Here is a 24,663-nt window from a genome sequence, read left to right as displayed (position 1 = left end):
CTAGCCAGGAGCACCCTTAAGGTAACGTAAAATACGACAAGCAGCCTCCCAATGAACTTGCTTAGGCGTCTGCATGAACTGACTGATAACATCCATAGCAAAAGAAATATCAGGACGAGTAACTGTAAGATAGATAAGTCTACCGACCAGGCGTCGATACTGGTGTGGATCACTAAAGTCTGTGTCATCAGAAGCACCAAACTTGACATGAGGATCCATAGGAGTATCAATAGGTTTACAACCCATCATACCTGTCTCATCAAGTAAATCAAGAACATACTTCCTTTGGAACAAGCTTAGACCGCGAGAACTGCGAACAACCTCAATGCCAAGAAAATACCTGAGGTTACCCAAATCCTTAATCTGAAAATTGTCAAGTAGATATGTCTTCACCTGTGCAATCCCAGAAGCATCATTACCAGTAATGATAATATCATCAACATATACTGCTAAGATGACCACATTAGACCCCTATCGTCTAAGAAAGATAGAGTGATCAGAGTAGCACTGAGAAAATCCACAACCAGCAACAACACTGCCAAATTTATCAAACCAGGCACGGGGAGACTGTTTCAGTCCATAAATTGCCTTATGAAGGCGACAAACTCGGACACTATCCTCCCCCTGAGCAACATAACCAGGAGGTTGCTCCATATACACCTCCTCCAACAGGTCACCATATAAGAAAGCATTCTTCACATCCATCTGGAAAAGGGGCCAGTCAAGGTTAACGGCCAAAGAAAGCAAAATACGAACTGAATTCAGCCTCGCACAGGAGAGAAAGTCTCAAAATAATCGACCCCATAGGTCTGGGTAAACCCCTTGGCAACCAAACGGGCCTTGTGCCGCTCCATAGTACCATCGGGATTGAACTTCACCGTGTACACCCAACGACACTTAACAAGATCCTTACCAGGTGGGAGATCAACCAAAGACCAAGTCTTACGAGAGATGAGAGTCTCCATCTCCACATCCATAGCATTTTTCCACTCAGGGCGAGACATAGCAATGGTATAAGAAGTGGGAATAAAAGTAGAATGTAATGCAGTAGCAAAAGCACGATAATGAAGGGGAAGATGAGAAACAGACACATAATTTGCCAGAGGATAAAGAGGACGGTTAGTGCAAGTACGAGTACCTTTTCTCTGAGCAATATGGAGATCATCAACACCAACAGAGGATCTGCGCAGCAAAGAATCGATTGGTGGCGGTAAAGGTGTGGCCGCAATAGGTTGAAGTGGGAGCAGCAGCTGCTTGTTGGTGACGACGCACATAAACCTGTACAGGCGGGGCAGCTATCGGCAAAGGAAGAGGAGCAGGGGCAGCAACCCGACCAACTTCATCAAGAGTAACATCAACGGAGGAACCAGCAAAATAAGGGGAACTCTCGAAAAAGGTAACATCAGCAGAAATAAACTGTTGGCGAGAAACAGGGTCAAAACATCTATACCCCTTCTGGGTACGAGAATATCCAAGAAATAAACACTTAACAGCCCGAGGAGATAACTTATCAAGCCTTGGGCGAAGCACATGAACAAAACACTGACAACCAAAAACACGAGGAAGAGAGAAAACAGCCCGATCAGGAAACACTATTTTGAAAGGAATTTGATTATTTAGAACAGATGAAGGCATACGATTAATCAGAAAATAGGCTATCAACACAGCATCGGCCCAATAGAGTTTGGGAACATGCATATGAAACATCAAAGAACGAGTGACATCTAACAAATGGCGATTTTTGCGCTCTGCCACACCATTTTGTTGGGGTGTATAAGAGCAAGTAGTTTGGTGAAGAATGCCATTGTCAGAACAAAAATGAGAGACCTCACGTTGAATTAATTCAAGGGCATTGTCAGTACGCAAAGTTTTTAAAGGAACACCAAATTGACCTCGAATTTCATTATAAAACTGTTTGAAGACAGACACAAATTAAGATCGATCCTTCAAGAGGTACAGCCATATCATCCGAGAGTGATCATCAATAAAACTAACAAAATAAGAAAACCCTAACTGACTTTTGACCCTACAAAGACCCCAAATATCCGAATGAACCAACTGAAATAAAGAAGTACTCCTAGACTCCGGAGTCAAAGGAAAAACAGTACGATGATGCTTGCCAAGCTCACAAGCTTCACACTCGATATGGGAGACAGACTTGCAACTGGGAACAAGGTGCTGCAGCTTAGATAGAGAAGGATGTCCTAGCCGATAGTGCCAATGTAAAGGAGATACGCCAGGAGAAGTAGCAACTGCTGCAGTGGATGTAGTTTCCAAATCAAAGTAAGAGAGGCCTCCCTTCTCATACCCGCTACCAATCTTCGTTTTTGTTGCAAGATTCTGAAAGACACAATAAGAAGGGTGAAAGGTTATAGAACAATTCAAAGTTTTAGTTAATTGACTAACAGACAAAAGATTAAGAGGAAGCTTGGGAACATGGAAAACATTAGTTAAAGATATGTCAGAAGACAAGGAAACTTTCCCATGACCAGTGACTGGTATAGAGGATCCATCTGCAATAGAAATCCGAGATGACATAGAAGGCTATGTGTAAGATGAAAACAATTTAGGCTTACCGATCATGTGAGAAGATGCTCCGGAGTCAATGACCCACGGAGAGGATGAGGACTCGAAACAAGCAGTAGTACCTGAGTGGGCAAGGACAGTTGTAGATGTAGAAGAAGCAGCCTCAAGTTGCTGGACTCGTTGTAAGAGTTGAGAGACTAAATCATTAGAAGAGTTACCACCATCAGTAGAGGATCCCGGGGCAATGTCGAAAGAGTGCACAGAATCAGCCCCTCCATCAGATACGGCAGAGTTTGCAAATTGCTCACGGGCCCACTGTGGTTTGCCATGTTTGAGCCAACACTTATCAATAGTATGATTAAACCGATTACAATGAGTGCACCATCGAGAACTAGCATCAACAGAACCAGAACCAGCAGTGTTAGACATAGTCCCACGACCTCCAGAACCAACTCCACGACCACGCCCAAAAGTAGAACCACGACTGCGAGAAGAGGTACTACCACCACCACCACGGCCATGCCCTCCAGTAGAAGTGAAAAGGGCAGAATTATCTTTGTTGGTAGGAGCTGAATCAGACTTCACCACTGAAGGGGATACAACTCTCTAGAGCCGACAATATGCTTCATTCATAGAGGGGATCTTCTCTCCAGTCAACAATTGACTTTTGACGGATTGAAGATCAGAATCTAACCCAGAGAGAAATTTGGCAACCAAAAATTCAGATCGTTGGGACTTAATTACATCAACATCAGTAGAGATAGGCTGGTATACATTAAGTTCTTCCCACATCCCCTTCAATGAACTGTAATACTCACCAAGGGATTTTCCATCTTGTTTAAAAGAGAAGAATTTCTCATTGAGATCATAAATTCGAGACAGATTTGTATCTTGAGAGTAGCTTTCCGTAAGTTCTTCCCAAACACCCTTGGCAGTTTTATGAAACATAACATTAGAAGCAATGGAGGGTTCCATGCTATTCCAAAGCCAGCAAAGAAGGGTTGCATTCTCAGCTTTCCAATCATCATATTTGTCATCTGTAGATTTCAGAGGTTCCATGGTAAGGTATTTCATCTTCCGGCGAGCAGTGATATAGACCTCAAAGGCTTGAAACCAAAGTAGATAATTAGAAGCACCATTCAGCTTCACACTGGTAATCTGAATGTTAAAGTTGTCGGTAGAAGACTTAGCATCAGCCATTAGGGAAATTAATAGATGCAAACACCAATGTCGATAACAGCCCAAAAGAAAAAAAAAAAACCCTGATCAGGGTAAAATCGATAGCCTTGAAGAATAGGGCAGAACAGAACAATTCAGAAATATAATCTTTGATGAAGATAACCGGCAATAATGATGTATAATCACTGTAAATCCAGCAGCAAGAATGAAGAACAGATCCCAGAAGAAAAACAAATCTATTTCCACAGGGTTTTGGAATATCGATTGTCAGGGTTTTAGGGGCAAGCAAGGAACCAATCTTCAAGGGCTTCGAACAGCAGCAGGAACATACACAATCAGTTGCAACATAGCAGGGAACTCTAGTCCTTCATGAATATATGACTAGAGTTCAGATCAATATAAGCAGCATATGGTTGCTGTAGACCACGATATAAATAAAGAGGTGAAAAACCTTCAAAACAGCAGCAGCAAGGAGAATCTCGTGGATCAGAATTCAAAGCTCTGATACCATGTAACAGAACTGAAGCTAAAAACTAACCTGCAGCAAGACAACTTGAAGAAGAAAGCAAAGAAGAAAGAAGATTTGAGAAGAGAAGAAAGAGTAAAACCGAGAGAGAGAAGACTTCTCACGATTTAGTTGAATAACTAAATCGTGAGAGGCAGGTTTATTTATAATAGAACTTTAAGTGAATTACAATAGAAAACACCCAAAATACCCTTGAGACATAAAACTAATTAGAACTAACTAGAAAGAACCATAAAAGACATAAATAACCCCAAACAACTAAACACGATAATCTTAACAGCTGATCACGGCCAATCAAAGCCAATCGAACCACCTTCTTCCATTGCTGGAAAAAAACTTCCGATCAGTAATACGATGAGAAGACGAAAGCTTAGTCACCACAGTCTTGGTCTCAACCATTCTTACTAATCCAGATAATTTTCAAATCGCAGAGACAGCCAAAGAACACTCCACCAAATAATCCCGATTAAAACAAAATCGAGAATCACCCCCAAAGTATAATACAACTCAAAGCACAAAATCAAGATTAAAAAAAAAAAATCTTGAATACTCTCAATATTGCTGACTTCAACCTATTACTCCATCAACCTTCACGTCCCACAACAACTCATCAAAATCATCAAAAACCAAAGACCTAGTTCTTCATATACTCACGCACTAGTCTCTAAACAAAAACCAAAGACAGCATAGGGTGCTGCACCCCTTCAAACGAAAGACGGAAGAGTCTACAACTTGATTGATTTGTAGAAGACAACTTCAGCTACTGTAAAACCTCGATCAAAAGAGAACAATGGATCTCTTGAAGCATGAACCAGTCCCTATTGATCCTGCTCTGATACCATGTAAACTAATTAAAGAGAAAGAAGGAGGAAGAGAAGAAGAATTGCTGCAACAAGTTGGGAGTCACAGCCGTAGGACTGACTGCCCCAAAACCTTCATAATTAATAGCTTAGACAATAGGGTAAAAGTAAAATACTAAAATACCCCTAAGAGGGAGATCGTGAATTAGCGCTAGCTCTAATTCACGACTCCCTCCCCCTTATATCAAGAACTTCTAACAACATTAACACAGTAACTTTAACAGCAGATCACTCACCCAATAGCTAGCACATGATATATAAAAATCAACCTCATCCAATGGACAGGTTCCATGATTCAGTAGTTGCACAAAATAAGTAACTAAGGGCAGAATTTAGCAACTACACGTATCTCCCAAATCACAGCCAGATCAGGTTACAACTTACAACTAAGGTCAATGGTAGCATAGGATTAGAACTTCAAACCTTCAAACCTTCAAAACCGCAGACCATTCCAATGTAGATGATGAAATACCTGTCCTTGAAGTAGCAGTCCACAAAACTCCAAAATAGAGAACTGCAAGGCCTCTATTGATCAGCAAGAATTCTCAGACGCCAGAATTACATGTGCCCAGCAGTTTGTACTACCAGTAGCCTCCTAATCAGCAACAAACAAGGTCTAGAAAATACCATAATAAGGGTTACACTGAACTGAAGCTTTCAGAACCAGAAAATAAGATTAGGGAGAGGAAGAAGAAAAAGGGGGAGGAAATAGAGGGGAAGAAGGGATATGACAAAGGCCTCTCACCTATGGGCTTGGTCAGTCTTTCATTGATCGATAGGATCTCTTACAGCAAAAGATGCAACAAGCAAATCTTTTTTTTTCAACCTCAAATCATGGGGTGTAGTATTCAAGTCCCCTTTTATTAGGAACAGTAACTAGGGTTCCCCTTGCATGGAGAAGAAATCCCCTGCGAAGTAGTAACCCATTAAAATAGAAACTAGCCTAATACAAGCCCTAACTTCTAGATACATCTCAAAATAGAAACAAAATTCAAAATAAAATCTAATGTGTAGCTTTTAACAAAAATAGAAAGACGCAACTATGTAGTACTAACCACTACCTAATAAAGTAGCAAACAATAAAAATAGTAACTATCAAATAGCAAGTAGGACTGTCCCCCACGCATGGGCTACTTTAGAGATGGCTCAAACCTGGCCCATCAGGTGGATCAAACCTAGCACATGGCCCCTAAGTTGGGCTGCTCGATGGCCTAGGCTTGCTGACCCCTCTTCTCTTCTTCGTCCCTCAAACTACATCCAAAAATACCATAGATATCCCTATGGAACCAAAGACCAGGTTTGAGCCTGGTTCTCCTTGGTCTGGTCCTCCAGACTGGTCATGTCAGTCCAGCCAAGCACATATTACTGGATCAGTTCTGCTCTAGAAAGAACTCTACTCCATCGAGTTAGATTGTGAACCTAAGATGTTCTTGTATTGAACTCGATGCTGAGGAGGCATGTACCTTGGGGAAGACAATGGGAATGCAACTTCTGGATAAGTGGAAAGAAATGGCTGTGGCTCTTACCTATGAGTAAAACACTGCCGTTGTTGAGGCATATCCATCAACGTATGAGGCAACAACAAATAAGCATGCCCTCCTTGTTTCACCTTGATGGTGTTATGTGCACCATCGTATTGGATGCTAGCGTAGTTGCCCTAAGAGAACATCACAATGTGCTAAGGGGTTGATTAGGCAATGCACTTGGTCGTGCAGTGCCTTAAATTGAAGATGTACTCGAACAACTTCATTTGCCTCTTCTCTAGCATTAGCTTTAAAACCTTGCACATGGATTGTCTTAAAGAACTGCTTCCGTGAGAGGTTTGAGTGCTTAAACTAGGTTTGCTGAGATGAGGTTGGCTTCTGCTCCTATGTTAACAATTGCATGAAATGCCACAGAATCCTCATCATGAAGTATAAATCCCTTCTTCCTGAAGAGGGAGCTTTCTAGAGTGGAGTAAGACTAGTTGAGTGGGCTTTAACTTCATTATCAAAACTATAATTCAGCTCATCAAGATGTGGAGGAATAGGCTGACAAATCTCCCTATAATCCTTGTTGTCCATCTCTGTCAACTGCATCTCAGCAATGTTCATAGAACGGGTCTTGTTTGGATACTTGATTCCAAAATGACCTTTATCACCACAATTGCAACTATGGTTTTGAGCCTCTCGTTTCCCTTGAGGACCTCTGTTTTCTTTTCGTCAACCTTGCGAGGCTCATCTTTCTTTTCTTCAGTCTTGGGTGTAGGCTGTAAGTTGAAGAAGTCTTGAGCATGTCCATCAAGTAGCTGTACTTTTCTTTGTTTGTCTTGGTATATGCAGTAGTCATATCAATTGATCTGAAATTCCCATTTGCAAAGCTCTAACCAGATTTCTATGTTCAGCCCACTGACACATTTCAATACTCGATGTAGATCTGTCTCTTGGTGTTTGCACCTGGAAGATAACTTTGGAACTCCATGTTGTAGATATTCATATCTTTACTACCTTGGTGGAAGTTGACCATCTTGTGGAACAACACTTTCTCGTAGTTAGAAGGAGCAAACTTTTCATTCAGTATCTGCTTCATGACCTCCAATTTGTGACAGTTTCAAGTCGCTTGATAAACCTCAACTGTAGCATGTCATCCCACCACGAATAGGCATACTCAATGAATTTGGTGAGGGTAAGTTTACTCTTTTGGTCATTCTAAAAGGATTTGTTGGTGAAAATCCTACAAATCCTACTACAAACATGCATACTCAATGAATTTGGTGAGGATAAGCTTACTCTTTTGGTCATTCAAAAAGGATTTGTGGGTGAAAATCCTTTCGACCTTGGTCAACTAGTCAAGAGAAGATTTAAGTCCCTGTCGAACTTTGAAACCTTGGCTTTGATGTCATAATTTCTGTATGTGAACTGCCGTTTGATGTCCTAGACTCCTAGGGAATAACTGGCTTTGGCGGTGGTTTCAGAGGCGTATCTGCAAGTCAAGAGTACCAAACTAGGGACCTGGTGTAGACAATCTGGATCATCATGCCTGTTGGTTCTCTTCACAATGGCAAGAATCTCAGTGAGAGTTTTGTGAGTCTGTTCCCAGTCAGCGTAGTCTCTGTCATGAACTTGTCAAGTCTCATTTTAATCCCCTCTGGTTTTCCTGTAATTCCTTGTATAGCTTGTGAAGCTCAAGGTTGGTGATGTGGAAAGGTCTTGTCATGGTTGGAATGGCTGTAAGTATTTCGGTTTTGATACCATTATTGGTGCAACCTAGAGTTCCAAAACCCTAATTCTGGTCGCTATGGGCCCGTCAAATTGATACAAACTCAGATTTAAAGGAATAGTGTCAATTATGTAAATTTTGCAAATATTGAAACTTGATGAGGAATCTCTTGGGGATTGCGGGTGAGAGATTTCACCTATATGGAACCCAATTAGGCTGAAATTATCCTCACTACTAGGCCTCATAAATGCCAACTAGTTTCAGCTTGAAAGATCAAGTGGTAATAGAACAGAAATTTTCTGAAACTGGGTCTGGTAGTAAGAACAGAACCAGATTCGAAACCTGATGTAGAACTTTCAACTCTGACAGTTTCTCGCCCTCAAACTCTACAATCTGAGTCGGTCTAGGGTGGGGAAGAAGACCCTCAAATCTCAGTCCAAACCGTGAGATCTTGGATGGGTTCTGAAGATTTCTTTTCTATCCAGTGGTACCACCAACAACAGGGAAATAGTGGAAAACAGTAGCAGAATGGGAGAAAACAAGGAACGGAAGAAAATAAAATAACACTGCGATAGATGAAGAGAACAAAAGGAAAGAATAGTGGGAGAGATCTGACCTGAAGAGAACACTGATCAGAAGAAGGGGATCTGATCAGAGAGGAAGAGAAAGCAGCATTCGACTAGTCTGTCGACTCTCACAGCAACCAGCATATAAGAAAAATAAAATTTCATTCCAAATCTCTTCAATTGATGGATACATGCTTGTGTATAAACAAACTCAAAGACTAAATCTTAATCGAATCTGAGACAAATAGAATTTAAAACAAACTGGACTACTAGTCTACTACCTATCATTGGCTGATAAAAATGAAATTACAAAATTAACCTCATATTAAAGAACAAAATACCCTAGATATAATATGGAGCTGGAAGCTAGGTTTAATACTCATTTTTGCTTAGATTCCATAGCTTGATTTCCTTCCATTATTGTTCCTTTGTCAATTGTTCTCTGTGGGCTCATACCGACCAGGTGTATCTTGTCTTCTTGTGGTCCGAGAATTAGGTCATGAGCATCAAATACATTGTATGTTTCACTATTGATTCACAAGAACTCCTAGACAATGTCTCCCTTGGTTTTTGTTGGACCCTTTAACCTTGTCTGCACAAACTCTTATGGTTATGGCTACTGAGGGTTTTTTTTTCTAGTTTAATATTCTATTTTAAAATTTAATTACAAGTTGTAATTTATATTGGATTCTTTATTTTCTTGTGGTGATTAACAGTTGGCAAACATCCATTCAGTTGCTCTAGAATTTGAACAGATAGGTCTCTCTTTTGTACTTCATATAAAGTTTGATCTTTTGCTTTTGTTTGAAAATACAGGTATTAAAGAATCGGACACTGGTTTAGCTGCACCCAGCCAATGGGATCTTGTTTCTGATAAACAGATGATGCAGGAGGAGCAACCTCTACAAGTATATGTTTTTGTCATCTGCTTGTTTACTCGGCCACATTGGCCTGTTTCTTTTTCCTACATATTTCTTATTGTGATTGTTGAAAATAGGTAGCAAGGTGCACAAAAATAATTAACCAGAACTCTGAAGATGCAAAGTATGTTATAAATGTTAAGCAAATTGCCAAGGTAATTCCTTGTCATTTGAAATTACTGGAGTTCATAAACCTGTTATTAATTTCCTTCTTTTTTTTTTGGGAGGGTGTGAGTAGTTATTTATTTATTTATGTTTTTGGTTAATACAGTTTGTCGTTGGGCTGGGTGATAAAGTTTCTCCAACTGATATAGAAGAAGGCATGCGTGTGGGGTACTCTCTCTCTCTTTCTCTCTTTGTCTACATTTAAGGCACAAATTTTATTAAAATATCAATTAGGGTAGTTAGTATTAGTAGTGGGGTCCATTATCTATTATTTATGAAGTCATCTTGTTAGTTAAAGTTTATCCTACTTGTGGGACCTGGTTTGGAGGAGTAAAGGTTAGTTTTCAGTTAGCTTATGATTCTTATTGAGCCATATTAGAGTTATCGTTTAAAGAGATTTAAGTTTTTAAATCCTAGTTACGTTTAGTTGAGTCTGATTCTAGGTAGGATGAGTTAGTTTTCCCTCCCCCCCCCCCCCTCCCCTCCCCTCCCCTTATTTTTAAATAATTGTGTTTCCTTCTTGTTATAGGCTATTTTTCTTAATAGTGGTAGAAAGATTATAAATATATATTTATTCCATATTTTAGTGTAACAGTTGAATCTTTTGAATGTGATCTCTGAATTAAGTTGTTGCTCATCTTCTCCTCTTCATACAGTTGGAACTTTTTGATATCCTAGAGTTTGGTTGGTTTTTTGTTGATAGGTAATCTCAAAATTTATTTAAAAGATGGAAAGTTACAGTCATTAATAAAATACATGGTCAAAGTCATTTTGTACAAGATTACAAAGATTACAGGGAATTCTGACAGGTATACAATAGGTTCAGCCAATCCCAATTTCATAGAGTCTGTGAAGTTAGCTGGTTGATTCATCTCACGCCAAACATGTTGGAACTCACTCCATGGCAATCTTTCTTGTAGTGGTACTGCATCAATTTGCTGGCAAACTTTGTATAAGTTAATTTTTTTTTAAAAAATTCATATTTACATGTAGACTATTATCTAAAGTTCCTTACATTAAATAGAAATCCACGATTTGGATTTCCAAATTCTGTGTAACTAGAAAACTTCGGCAGCTGGCTAGTTTTATTTCCCATTGGTGCAAAGTGATTACAAAGGTGTGGAAGAAGTGGAGATGTCAGAGGGTTTATATATATTTCTGGTTGTTAGAAAGGATTTATATATTTGGGCTTAGTTCTATAGAAGGTGCATTCTCTTTCTGCACCTTTTCTGTGCAATCTTATAAATCTTCATCTGTTTGGAACTGGATGCTTATCAGTTTTTTGGTATTTGTGGTGTTCATGTTCTCTTCATGCATAACATTAGCTTTTTTTTATGCTACTGCTCCCTGTATCTAGTGGTTGAAGCTTTTGACTTGTGCTCCTAGTTTGTTTGAAGCTCTTTCCTCTCCCTCCTGCTCATTTTTTATTGTTTGACTGCTCTGTTTCTTGCTGGTTTTTTGCAGGGTTGATCGAAATAAATATCAGATTCAGATTCCCTTGCCCCCGAAGATTGATCCGAGTGTTACCATGATGACAGTGGAAGAGAAGCCAGATGTTACATACAATGATGTTGGTGGATGTAAGGAGCAGATAGAAAAGATGCGAGAAGTGTGTAATACTTTTAATGTTTTTTTCTAGTTCTATTCATGGATTAGTTTTAGGTGGTAGAATTCTTTTTGTGTTTTATTCTAGTTTTATTATTGGATTGGTTTTAGGGGGTAGAATAGACCAGGAACCACCTATAGCTGTTGATGGTCTCCTGTCGACACTCATTTTTGAATTTTATCTGAATCTCTTTCTTAAGGTCGTGGAGCTGCCGATGCTTCATCCAGAGAAATTTGTGAAGCTTGGTATTGATCCTCCTAAAGGTGTTCTTTGCTATGGTCCACCTGGGACAGGCAAAACACTCTTGGCTAGAGCTGTAGCCAACAGAACTGATGCTTGCTTCATTCGTGTTATTGGAAGTGAACTTGTCCAGAAATATGTTGGTGAGGGGGCTCGCATGGTTCGAGAGCTTTTCCAGGTGATGTATGCCTCCCTATTTACAATCTACATTTTCTCACATTGTTCAGTCATTGTTACCCAAACAGAAAAGTGTGATTTCCTAATCTTATTGGTCCTTGAGTATTAGCTGACATATTTAATTAACATTATAATAGATGGCACGTTCAAAGAAAGCTTGTATCGTCTTTTTTGATGAAGTGGATGCCATTGGGGGCGCACGTTTTGATGACGGTGTGGGTGGAGACAATGAGGTTCAAAGGACCATGCTTGAAATTGTGAATCAGCTTGATGGGTTTGATGCTCGAGGGAACATCAAAGTTCTAATGGCGACAAATAGGTCTGTTCGCTTTATGCATATATACATATCTGTGGGTGTGTAGTTTAGTGGGTTTAGAGCTACCACTAACCTGGCACAAATATCTGCCACATGACAGAGTGGTAGAGCTGAAATTTTGTGTTCAGGTAGACCCCAAGGTCCCTTGTTCACATTCCAAGTGTCAAACCAGACAGTTGATCAACTGATAAAATTGAGTTCCAAAAATCCGCTGAAGAAATGAAAATTTTCAAAGAAAAAAAGGACACCTTAAAATACAATAAAATGTGCAAATACATGGTAGAGTATATAATAAAGAGTGTAGATTTTAACGCACGGCCAATGTAGGCCATTTCCTAGATATCCATACCGTTGGGATTACCACATCACCCTATCACTTGGCAAAACTTGGTGCCGGTCTAGAAAATTTTTGCCTATATTATTACTGACTTGTACTTTTTTGTAGGGTGCCATAATAAAATTATGGACCGAGTTTCTCTGCACCCACGGTGAATGGGATCCCATTCACAATGGGGCGGGAGAGGGCGGGAAAGGGTATCTGGAGGGTATTTTGGTACATACTAAAACCCTAGGAGGGGAGGGCGGGCCTTGATGCAATGGTAAAGGTTGCTCCATTGTGATTTGTGACCAAGTGGTCACTGGTTTGAATCTGGAAACAGCCTCTGTGAAAGCAGGGGTAAGGCTGCGTACATTATGACCCTCCCCAGACCCCGCAGTGGCGGGAGCCTTGTGCATTGGGTACGCCCTTTTTTACTAAAACCCTAGGATGGTGAGTGAACCGTCCTCTATGGGTGGAGGGAAACTTAGTCCTAAAATTATTATAGGACATTTACGGTCTCATTTACTGAAACTGTGGCCACACTTTTCTTTGGAGTACAATGATGAAAGGCCTTGCATGTGCTTTGTGTATGGCTGTTAAAAAAAAAATCGGATAAAACACTGAGCTAGAATCATCTCAATCTGAGTCTGTGAGTCACCTCAACATTGCTCTTATGTTGATCTCGAAGCAGCAAAGTATTCACTAAGGCCCTGTTTGTTTGACGGAGAAAAAGAAAAAAGGGGTGGGAAACTTGTACTTGTTTCCCACAAATTACCACAAATGTGACTGTTTGGTTAGATGGGGTGGGAAACTCCCACACAAGCTCATTAAATGTATTTATTTTTGTCTGGTCTCTGGTGAGGTGGCACCCCTCTTTTTCCCACCCCATTCACTTTCAAAGTCCTACCAAATTGGTAGGACTTTGGCACTATTCATGGAAAAGTTACTTTTGAGTCTATCTCTCTCTTCCTATTTCCTTTCTTTCCCATGGAATCCTACCCCATGTCCATTTCCTCTCTCTCCCACTAAATCTCACCCCTCTACAAAATGCATATTCCATTGTTTCCTTTCCTTTCCTTCTCATGTCAACCCAACCCACAACATGTGGGACCCACCCTCACAAGTTTCCCACCTTTTTTTATCCGGCAAACAAATGGGGCCCAAGGGAATTGCTTCTCCTGGCCAGGATTCCTGGTGCCTGCAGCAAGTAATGGATAGTTGCCAAAAAAAATTGATTATGTAATCATGCCTGTGTGTCACCCTTCCAACACTGTCACCTAAGACCATCTACTAAAAGGATTGTTTTCAAGCCTTAAATATTTATTGGCATAGTTAGTTTCAAGAAAAGAAAGGGGTATCAATAGAAGATGATTGGTGCTTGGATGTCAGCATCAGTACCATGTTCTTGCTCTGGCTTAGTTGATTTCCTTTGTCTTTTGTATCCTCCAGCATATCAATTTTACTGTTGACCTTTATTTTACATCTTTTCAGACCTGATACCCTAGATCCAGCACTTCTACGACCTGGTCGGCTTGATCGTAAGGTTGAGTTTGGGCTACCTGATTTGGAGAGTAGGACACAGATATTCAAGATCCACACAAGGACGATGAACTGTGAAAGAGAGATTCGGTTTGAGCTTCTTGCTCGCCTTTGCCCCAACTCTACTGGTAAGCCAAGCTACTTGAGAGTACTATTTTCTATTTGTGATGCTGCTTTTTGACCCTGTAGGTGTTACTAATACCGTGTTAGCCAATGTAAATCTTGTTGTCATGGTTGGATTAACGAAACAACCATTTCTTTTTTGGTCTTTGACAACCCAGTCATATGACAACCAGGGCCCTTAGGCAAGGGGGGGGGGGGGGGGGAGAGGGAATGGAGTGGAGAGTCGATCACAAGATCTCCTTGGTCTTTCGTGGGCCCAGGGGCTGGCTGCCACCACTGTGCTACAAGCGCATTCCTAAAACAATCAATTGACTCTTGATTAATTGAGGTAGCCTTTGATATTGATCTTTTTGGAGGGTGAATATCTTATTGCACTGAATGGATCTTCAGTTTTTGCATGATGGATGACTCGACTCAATGTTTTATGGCAAACTGTTGTTTTGCATGTCATTACAGTGGTAGTTTGTTTGTCTACATTGCTGATCGACCATAAATCCACGCCCCCCCCTCAGCTGCAACATAGAAGGGAAAAGGTCATTTTCTCAGCCACATTCAGATAAGCTCGTCCAAATGGTCCATTTGGAGCCACATGGACTGTTGGATTAGTTGTACACCTCATGGATTAGCCATGTGTTATAATATAGACTCAAATCCAATCAAATACCTTCCCATGTATGCCCATGCATCCTTGTATTTTTGCAGCTGTTTGTGTATGTTCATGCACCATCCCATAGTTCACTCTATGTCTAAAGCTTTATGTTGTCACGTAAAAAGCAGGGACCTTAGGGTCTACCTATCCGCAAAATTTTGGTCCTATCCAATCTGCCACGTGGTAGAGATTGTTGGGGGCATTCAGTTCTGGTTTTTTGAATGCATCTTATAGAAAAGCTTCAATGGAAATGCATTCTAGCACATTCCTGTGCACCTGCTGATTGTGGGATCACTTTGTTTACGAATTTGCATCAGGAGCTGACATAAGGAGTGTCTGTACTGAGGCGGGGATGTTTGCTATTCGAGCACGAAGGAAGACAGTAACCGAGAAAGATTTTCTTGATGCTGTGAACAAGGTCATCAAAGGCTATCAGAAGTTCAGTGCTACACCCAAGTATATGGTGTATAATTGATGGGGTTATTAATATGTGCATTTTCTTGGAGGAAGGAAAATTCGTATACTCATCCTTTGGTGGGATCATTTGCATCCCTGCAACACTACTGTTCCAGCTTCTGATTGTATTGATTAGGAGTTGGAATCACTGGAGAGTGCCACCAGGGTCATCTTCTCACCTGTGGGAACTTGGGTTGATGGTGTCGAGAATTATTTCTATATGACATGGGAATTGAAATTTCTGTGCTTTGTTTTAGATGATTGTTCCCAAGCATTTTATGGTTGTGTTCTTCTAGTTGATCTTACCATAGGAAGGAATTGCAGGTTCATTTTGCTTTTATTATGTTTTACTGAGAAAGAGATGAACACGTTCCACACTATGGAGTCTTTTTTCTTGCCAACTAATTGCAGATGTTCCAACTTAAGATTGGGATGTGGGATGTGGTTGACAGCATATTGGAGAGTAAGCTCATAACAAATCCTTAAAGATTCATTAGTATGTAGTTTGGAAATTCTTCGACTTTGACCCGTCCTTGTCTCTCTTCCCTGTACTACGCCTCTGTACCAATGATAGGTGGATTCAGATCCAAGGTAACTAGTAGGGAAAGTTTTGATTCAGATCAAGGTAAATAGTAGGGAAAGTTTTCTTTCACCCATGAACATACCGTCATAAATTATCCTTCCTTTATTGTTCCTTGCGAATATACACGTCATAATTACCTACTCTTTTGTTGAATAATGTACATCAGAATACCGTGGGGGTATTTTAGTTTTTTTGGTGTTTTATTTATTCTTTACTTATGTATTTATGAGTAAGGGTAGAAATGTAATTAGGGCTGTGACATTGTTCATGTGAACAGTGTTTCTCCTTGTAATCTCTTTTATTATTATAAATAGAGAGTTTGATTGATCTCATTGATCATTCAAGCATTTTCCAATTTTCAACATGGCATCAGAGCCAAATTCTTTGACCTAGTTTTTCCAAACACCATCCGCTCCATCATTTTCTCTTCCATCTCTTTTCATTCGATCTTCTCTTTCTCCCTTATTTTTCTTCTTGGTCCTCTTCATTCACTAGGGCAGCACTAATGAGGTGATCCCACGATCTAGATGCTGCCCTCAATTCAACCTCTTCAATCAATGGTTTAATCACATGTCATTCTTGATAGGTGTTGTCATGCATCTCTGCGATTTTTTTTTGGAGTTCTCTCCTTGAAGATTGAGCTCTCTTTTGCATTGGAAGCTGATTTTCTCTATTGGACATCCTTCATAGCAGTATTGAACAACTACTATCACACGAATTTCAAGTTTTTTGAAGGCTATATCAATTGTCGATCTCACCTCAGGGTTTTGAAAAACCTTGAATTTTATCGATTTTTGGTTTTTCTTCTCTTTGCTTTGGTTGCCCTTTGGAGATCTTCACTCTACTTTAAGGAACACTTGACAGTACTTTCAGTCACTTTTAGAATTTTTTGAAGACTCCTAACCCTAACCGATCTCTTCTTTCAGGGTTTTCTTCAAAACCCTGAGCCTTATCGATGTTTGGGTTAGGGTTGTTTTGCTACAACCTTTTCTTCTTCAAGCAAGTTGCTACTGCCAAAGGAGTTATTAGACCTACAATTCAACTTCTACTTCTGAATTTTTCTGTCACTTTTTGCCATCATCATGCCGAACTCTGAAGTTACTACGGCTACTTCTGGAGGAGACAATCAGTCCCGGACTAAGTTCCTCCCCTATGCTGCTGCCATTAAACTTGATGGATCAAATTATCTCATGTGGGCCAGGTCACTTTCTTAAACTGTGGCTGGTAGAGGACTTACTGGCCATCTTACTGGCACCACTACACAGCCAACTGAAGAGGGTCCCTCTAGAGCTCGATGGAATGCCAATGATGCTATGGTCATGTCCTTCGTCCTCAATTCTATGCAACCTGACCTCTCTAGTCAGTACATTCTCCTTAACGTTGCCACACAGATATGGACTACTGTCAAAGGAACCTATGGTCGATTGGATAATGGCGCACAGGTTTATGAGATAAGGAAAACACTCCAAAATAGTACTCAAAAGGAGCTGTCTGTCACTAACTATTATGCTGCCTTCAAAAGTTTATGGCAGCAACTAGATCACTATGCTCGATTTCAGCCCCCCACTGCTGCCGACATCACTACCTATCATACTTATGTGGATCAGTTTCGGGCGTATGATTTTTTGGCTGGCCTTAATGCTGATTATGATCCCATTCATGTGCAAGTTCTTGGTAGGGTTCCTTTCCCCACTTTGGAGGAGACCTTTTCTTATGTTCACAGTGAAGAAACACGTCGGGCTGCTATGATGTTGACTCCTATGGTTGAGAGATCAGCTTTACAGTGCCACATCGGCTCCACCCTATTCCTCCTTCTCGAGTATTGCTTTGGCTTCGCTACATCAGCAAAAGACCCTGTGAAGTGTGAACATTGCAACAAACTTTATCACACTGAGGCTCAGTGCTGGAAATTACATGGGAAGCCCGCTGATTTTGAGGCCTAACGTGATCATGCTAAAACTAAAACCAAGGCTAATCACACTGAAAGTGTAGCTCCATCCCCCACTGCTAACAATGTTTTTTCCAAGGAAGAATTTCAGGCTCTCTAGCGTATATTACAGACATCAGCTGCCTCTACTACATCTGCTGTCGGTTACTCCAATCCTTCAGGTTCCCACTTTGCCCGTTCAGGTATCTCCTTTGTTGGTCATTGTGCATCAGTTGTCTCCACCCCATGGATTACAGACTCTGGTGCCACTGATCACATGACAAGTTCTTCTAGCCTTTTTCACACCTATTCCCCTACTTCTGGCAAGGACAAAGTAAAAATCACTGATGGACCCCTCTCCTCCATTTCAGGGAAAAGGTCTGTTAGTTGTTCCCCATCTCTTACCTTGTTTTCTGTGTTGCATATTCTCAATTTTACTCCTAATCTTCTTTCTATTAGTAGTATTACAAAAAATCTGAATTGTAAAGTGACATTTTTTCCTATCCATTGTGTCTTTCAAGAACTGGACTCGGGGAAGATGATTGGATCGAGTAAAGTGCATGGTGGATTGTACCTGCTTGATGGTGAATCTCTTGCTACACAAGCATTATCTTCTCGGCTTTGTCAACCTGCATCTTTCTCTTCTGCATTACACCAATGGCATTCTAGACTAGGACATCCCCCATTAGGAACTCTATCTCATTTGGTTCCAGCATTAGTTAAGAGTTGTACTAAGGAAGATTTTTTTTGTGAGCCTCGTGTCTTGGCCAAATAGACATGTTGAAATTATCCAGTTTCTAATAAAAGATCTTCTTCCTTATTTCATCTGGTTCATACTGATGTGTGGGGTCCTAGTAGAAAAGCTTCTCTCTCTGGCCATCGGTGGTATGTAACTTTTATAGATTGTTATTCACGATTCACTTGGGTCTACCTCATGCACAATAAAAATGAAGTTTTTTCATGTTTCCAACATTTTCACAAGCTGGTCCAAACCCAATTCAATGCCACTCTCTAGGTCGTGAGAAGTGACACTGGGATAGAGTATATGGAAGGTCAGTTCCAAAGATACCTTGCTGCCCATGGGATCTTACATCTGACCAGCTGTGTTGATACTCCAGCCCAAAATGGTGTGGCTGAGAGGAAAAACCGTCATCTCTTAGAGGTAGCTAGAGCCCTTATGTTTGATCGTAATGTTCCTTCCTTTTATTGGGGAGATGTTGTCCTCACTGCAGCCTATTTGATTAATAGGCTGTCTAGTCGGGTTCTTGACTCCAAATCCCCTGTCGAGCTCTTACTTGTCTCTTCTTCTTTTATTGTTCCCCCCCAAGGTGTTTGGCTGCGTTTGTTATGCCAGGGATACTAGGTCCCCTGGTAAACTTGAACCCCGTAGTCTCCGCTGCATTTTCTTAGGGTATTCTGCCACCCAGAAGGGGTACAAGTGTTATTATCTTCCTGCCAGACGTACCTTGGTCAGTATGGATGTTGTTTTTTATGAGAATGTTTCTTATTATTTGTCCCCACCTCTTCAGGGGGAGAGTGTTAGTGAAGATATGCTGACCATAGACCCTCCCCTCCAGTCTGTTTACAATGAGTCTATTTCTGTTCGGTCTGTCCTTAATTCCCTATTCCTCCTACTCCTAGTCCTCCCTCTACTTCAGGGGGAGAGGTTCCTATACCGGAGGAGACCATCACAGATGATGTTGTCGATATTCCTATTCAGGGGGAGCAACTCCAGTCCAGACTCCTGTTCAGGAAACCATTAGTTAATTTCAGAGGAGGATTAATGAATCTAACATGCAAACTTATACAAGGAAGCATAAGCAGCTTCAATCAACTGTTGCACCAGTACCCATCCAATTGCCGAACCTGGTTCCAAAACCTGCCTCTCCACCTGGTAATATTTCTTCTCTTGATTTACCTATTGCTCATCGCAAGGGTGTCAAGGCTTGCACTAATCATCCTATATCCCATGTTGTTTCTTATGACTCCCTTTTCCCATCCTTTCGTGCTTTTGTTTCTTCTCTTTCTTCTGTTCGTATTCCTAACAATTGGCAAGACGCTCTATCAGATGGAAAGTGGAAGGCAGCAATGATGAAAGAAATGGAAGCCTTGAAAAAAAAATAACACATGGGAGCTTGTGGTTCTTCCACCTGGGAAGAGAACTGTTGGATGCATAGGTGTTTGTAGTAAAACAGAAAGTGGATGACACTGTGGATGGGTATAAGGCACGACTCGTAGTAAAAGGGTTCACTCAGACATACGACATTGATTACAAGGAGACCTTTGCCCCTATTGCAAAGTTGAATACTGTTCGAGTTTTGCTATCATGTGCTGTCAACCTTGGATGGGATTTGCAACGGCTGGATGTGAAGAATGCTTTCCTAAATGGAGAGGTGGATGAGGAGGTGTACATGGACATTCCACCAGGGTTCTCTTGTGACAAAAACCAATGAAAAGTGTGTAAATTGAAGTGTGCACTTTATGGGCTGAAGTAGTCACCTCGAGCATGGTTTGGCCGGTTCCACAAGGCCATGATTTATGTAGGCTATATAAGCAGAGTAATGCTGATCACACTCTCTTTATAAAGAGGGTTGGTGAAAAACTCACTGTTCTTATGTCTATGTTGATGACATAGTGGTTACTGGCAATGATGGTGGTGAGATTAGCCGGTTGAAGACCTTCATTGGGCAGGAGTTTGAGATCAAATATCTAGGAAAGCTACGGTACTTTCTTGGGATTGAAGTTGCCAGATCCTCTAAAAGCATCTTTCTCTCCCAAAGGAAGTATGTCCTAGACTTATTGGCTGAAACTGGTTTGTTAGGTTGTCACCCTTCAGATACTCCTATGGATGCTATTGTTCGTCTCAAGGAAAAAGAGGGTGAACCTATTGATAAAGGCCGATACCAAAGACTTGTGGGGAAGTTGATTTATCTCTCACACACACGTCCTAACATTGCTATCCCTGTGAGTACTGTGAGTCAATTTATGCATGATCCCTACTCTTCTCATATGGAGGATGTTCTTCGTGTCCTTCACTACCTAAAGTTCACTCCTGGAAAAGGTATTCTCCTGTCTCCATATGGTCACCTACGGATAGAGGCATACATTGATGCTGATTGGGCTGGTTCTGCAGATCGCAAGTCTATCTCTGGGTATTGTTCTTTTGTAGGTGGCAACCTTGTCGCTTGGCGTAGCAAGAAGCAAAATGTAGTTGCTCGTTCTAGTGTCAAATCAGAATTTCGGATTATGGCACAAGGCATTTGTGAGTTACTTTGGCTCAAAGGTTTGCTACAAGATCTTGGTGTCCCTATTCGTCTTCCTATGATGTTGTACTGTGACAACAAGGCGGCAATCAGTATTGCACATAATCGAGTACTGCATGATCGTACAAAGTATGTTGAAGTGGATAGGCATTTCATCAAGGGGAAGTTAGAAGAAGGGTTGATTCATGTTCCCTTTGTGAAGCCTACTGATCAACTTGCTGATATTTTCACCAAAGGATTATCTGGAAAGCTATTTCATCCTAATCTAGTCAAGTTGGGCATGATTGACATATTTGCTCTAACTTGAAGGGGAGTGTTGAATAATGTACACCAGAATACCATGGGGGTATTCTAGTCTTTTTGGTGTTTTATTTATTCTTTACTTATGTATTTATGAGTAAGGGTAGAAATGTAATTAGGATTATGACACTGTTCACGTGAACAGTATCATGAACAGTGTTTCCCCTTGTAATCTCTTTTATTATTATTGTTGCGTCAAGAACTGGGCCGGAGCGACCTGTTCCTGCAATACAGAATTAACAAGAGAGGGTCGGGCTGTGCTGGTGTCTCCACTCCGATGCCTAAGTCAGAACTCTTAGCAACAGATCATGATAATTGGAATCAGATAATCGTGGAAGAAATTTACCCAGTTATTTATAGGCGATGAGTGAGGCAGAATCGTGCCCTATTAGGAAAGGAGAGTCCTGGGCATGGAGTGAGAGATTTTAGGAGTGATTCTAGGGTTAGTGTTGATCCCTTGATCCCCTGGTGTCTTATCAAGCGCTACGTGGGCGATAATCTCGGGCCACGGTAGTTCGTGGCAGGCTTTCTTTTAGCAGAGTGAGGTGCTCAGGTAGTCCCCCTCCCTCTGCGAGGTGGTCCAGATTCTGGGTTCTGGGTCAAGTTGCCCTCATAGGAGGGTTTGTCTGGCGACCCTTCACTATCACGACAAGGTCTGGCCTCGTGCGGGCATCCTTTGAGGTCTGGCGTGCACTCAGGCCTCACTCTTTATGGATCTGGTCGGCTCATGCTTGCCCTGCGCGACCTCAGCTCATCCTTGATACACATGTCAGTTTCTTATTGGCGCCTGACGTTTCTTGACATACCAATTATAAATAGAGAGCTTGACTGATCTCATTGATCATTCAAGCATTCTCCAATTTTCTGTTTTGTTAACACCTTTTATATGATGTGGGTCTGAAAGTTGAAGGTATTCTTCCTCCACCAGGGTGAAGTAAGGCTCAATCTGTATATGGCTAGAGATGTGTCGGAAAGTGAAATTTAAACTCAAGCCAATTGTAAGGATTTTATTTCGCTCTTTTTAACCATCTTTCTTTCTTTTTGTCTTGTAGTTTCACTTTTATTTCACGAGAGATTAACAACGTGGTTGACTTTTTGATTAGGAGGGCTTTGTTGTTAACACGAACGACTGGTTGGTCTATTTCCACTCCATGGTTGCATGAGTTGTGTTCCTCACCGTTGCCATGAGTTTGCATGTCTTCTTCTAAATAAAGACTTGTTTACCAACAAAAAAAAAAAAAAAAAAACGATAGGGCCTAATCTTTTTTTTTTTTAAAAGCACTTAATTTTTGATAACGTGAAAACTCATGATTGTAGGACACAAATCCAATAACCATGGATCGGAAATAGGCAACACAATCGTGCATGTTACCGATAGGGCCTTCCTTGTCAAGGAGTTAGCACAACTGTTAATCTCCTTTGGAATAAAATAGAAAATACAAGTTTCAAAACAAGAAGATAGATGTATAGCATCCTTCAAAATGGTCCAAAGAGAGTGGTTTAGAATGCAATCCTCCTTGCAAGTATGAGATTATATTCTTGTTATCTGATTCAATTATAATCCGATCATAACCTTCAGTAACAACCTCAAGTAGAGAATGCCGAATTGCCAAAGCCCCGCACAAAGCAATATCACCAAAGTGCGCTGGAATTGACACCGCAAGGAGAGGACAACTAGTACAGTCTCGGCAAATTATTCCAATACCACCTGCAGACCCATTTAAGGCAATGATGCATCACAATTAATTTTCACCTGGCCTGGCCCTAATCTTTAGAAGATCCAAAATACAAAGTAATCTTTATCATAAAAACTACAAAAATATAAATATAAAAATAAAAGAATGGCTAACCCTCAAGTCCTCAACTCACAAAAATTTAGACCAAGACCCTCCCATCATGGATTGACCCACACTGGGAGGTTGTGAAATATAGCTTTCAGAAAAAGAAATTAAGGAACAGACTCCCCCACAACAGGTATACCAAGCTAAGCTCCAACTTGCATTAACACCAACTAACATCCTTTTTTTTTTGTTGGGGGGGGGGGGGGTGGTTTCCTAAAGTAATCAGGAAACAGGTCTTTAACTCGAAACCTCACGGGGCTAGGCTCAACTATTGTGCTAACAGTAACAGCTGTCCTTAACTCGAAACCTCACGGGGCTAGGCTCAACTATTGTGCTAACAGTAACAGCTGTCCTCACCTAAACTAACATCTTAGACTAAAATTTGGTATGATTTTTATTTCAATTTTAGATTGATTTCATAAAATAATCAACAAATAGATTTTTGGTCAAGAAATTGAAATTATTTTGGCTGCATCAATTTTATAACATTTCAAGAATAAAAAATCCATTTGGTAATTCAATTTCTTAGAATAAATTCTTTACATTTCTTTGGGAGAGGGTGATGGTGGCAGAGTAGAAGTAGGGCGGGACCGAGAAGGGAGAGGGTGGTGGTGGCAGGGAGATGGTGGCATTGGTGGTGGTGAGACCATCAAAAGAAAGAATAATGCTGGCTTTTTATTTTTAACATGAAATTACTGCAGAATAATGCTGGCTTTTTATTTTTAACATGAAATTACTGCATGTCTCTATTGCCCATCAAATTAACCATGTGCTAATTAAAGAGCAACAGTGAAATCAATTTCAATTTCAAAATTGAAACATCTACTAGGCTATTTTAGAATTTCTATTCCAATTGATTTCTATTTTATTGAAATAAAGTACAAAAATCAAACCAAACAATTTTCAAAATATATTACCCCATGAAATTAAAATAGAAATCATACCAAATCAAGCCTCAGTCCAACCAGAAAGCTAGCAATGATTGCTCAAGTTCGACAAAAATATTAAGAATTTGAAGTCTAATAATAGCTCGTTTCAAATGCATTGGCACAACCCATAAAATTGATAACCATTGCCATGAAACGAAAATTACAAGGAATCTATGACTAGAAAAATGATGATTTTTTTTGATGGAAGAGAGAGGAGCTGACCGTAAGATGTGGTTAGAGGCTTGGTGATAGTGGAGGATAGGAGGATACACAACTACTTTTCAGTTGCAGTTCATGTTTTGCTCATATGCTAAACACATCCGTGCAATGCCTCATTATACAGGTCATCACAGACGTTATAAGCGTCCTGCACCGGTACAGCAGCAACCTCCGCCCCCCCCCCACCCAAGGGAAGATGGAATTGAAAGAGCTGGACAGAAATTCTTGGTTATCCA

At 40.6% G+C, this 24,663-nt stretch overlaps 1 protein-coding gene across 1 annotated transcript in view; it reads left to right on the top strand.

Annotated features, from left to right (window-relative positions):
• Window positions 1-15,409, top strand: part of LOC122668091 (26S proteasome regulatory subunit 7-like) — a 41,479-nt gene extending 26,070 nt beyond the window's left edge. Inside the window, exons 3-10 of the mRNA XM_043864649.1 lie at window positions 9,672-9,763; window positions 9,853-9,930; window positions 10,047-10,108; window positions 11,405-11,549; window positions 11,746-11,964; window positions 12,101-12,282; window positions 14,090-14,265; window positions 15,227-15,409. Of these exons, the coding sequence (XP_043720584.1) occupies window positions 9,672-9,763; window positions 9,853-9,930; window positions 10,047-10,108; window positions 11,405-11,549; window positions 11,746-11,964; window positions 12,101-12,282; window positions 14,090-14,265; window positions 15,227-15,384 (1,112 nt within the window). The 3' untranslated portion in view covers window positions 15,385-15,409. The remainder of the gene's footprint in view (window positions 1-9,671; window positions 9,764-9,852; window positions 9,931-10,046; window positions 10,109-11,404; window positions 11,550-11,745; window positions 11,965-12,100; window positions 12,283-14,089; window positions 14,266-15,226) is intronic.
• Window positions 15,410-24,663: the final 9,254 nt, after the last annotated feature.

This window comes from Telopea speciosissima, chromosome 7 (genome assembly GCF_018873765.1).
Source record: "Telopea speciosissima isolate NSW1024214 ecotype Mountain lineage chromosome 7, Tspe_v1, whole genome shotgun sequence".
Classification (NCBI taxonomy): Eukaryota; Viridiplantae; Streptophyta; class Magnoliopsida; order Proteales; family Proteaceae; genus Telopea; species Telopea speciosissima.
The sequence above is the reverse complement of the archived record's forward strand: the minus strand, read 5'-3'. Positions and strand labels throughout refer to the sequence as shown.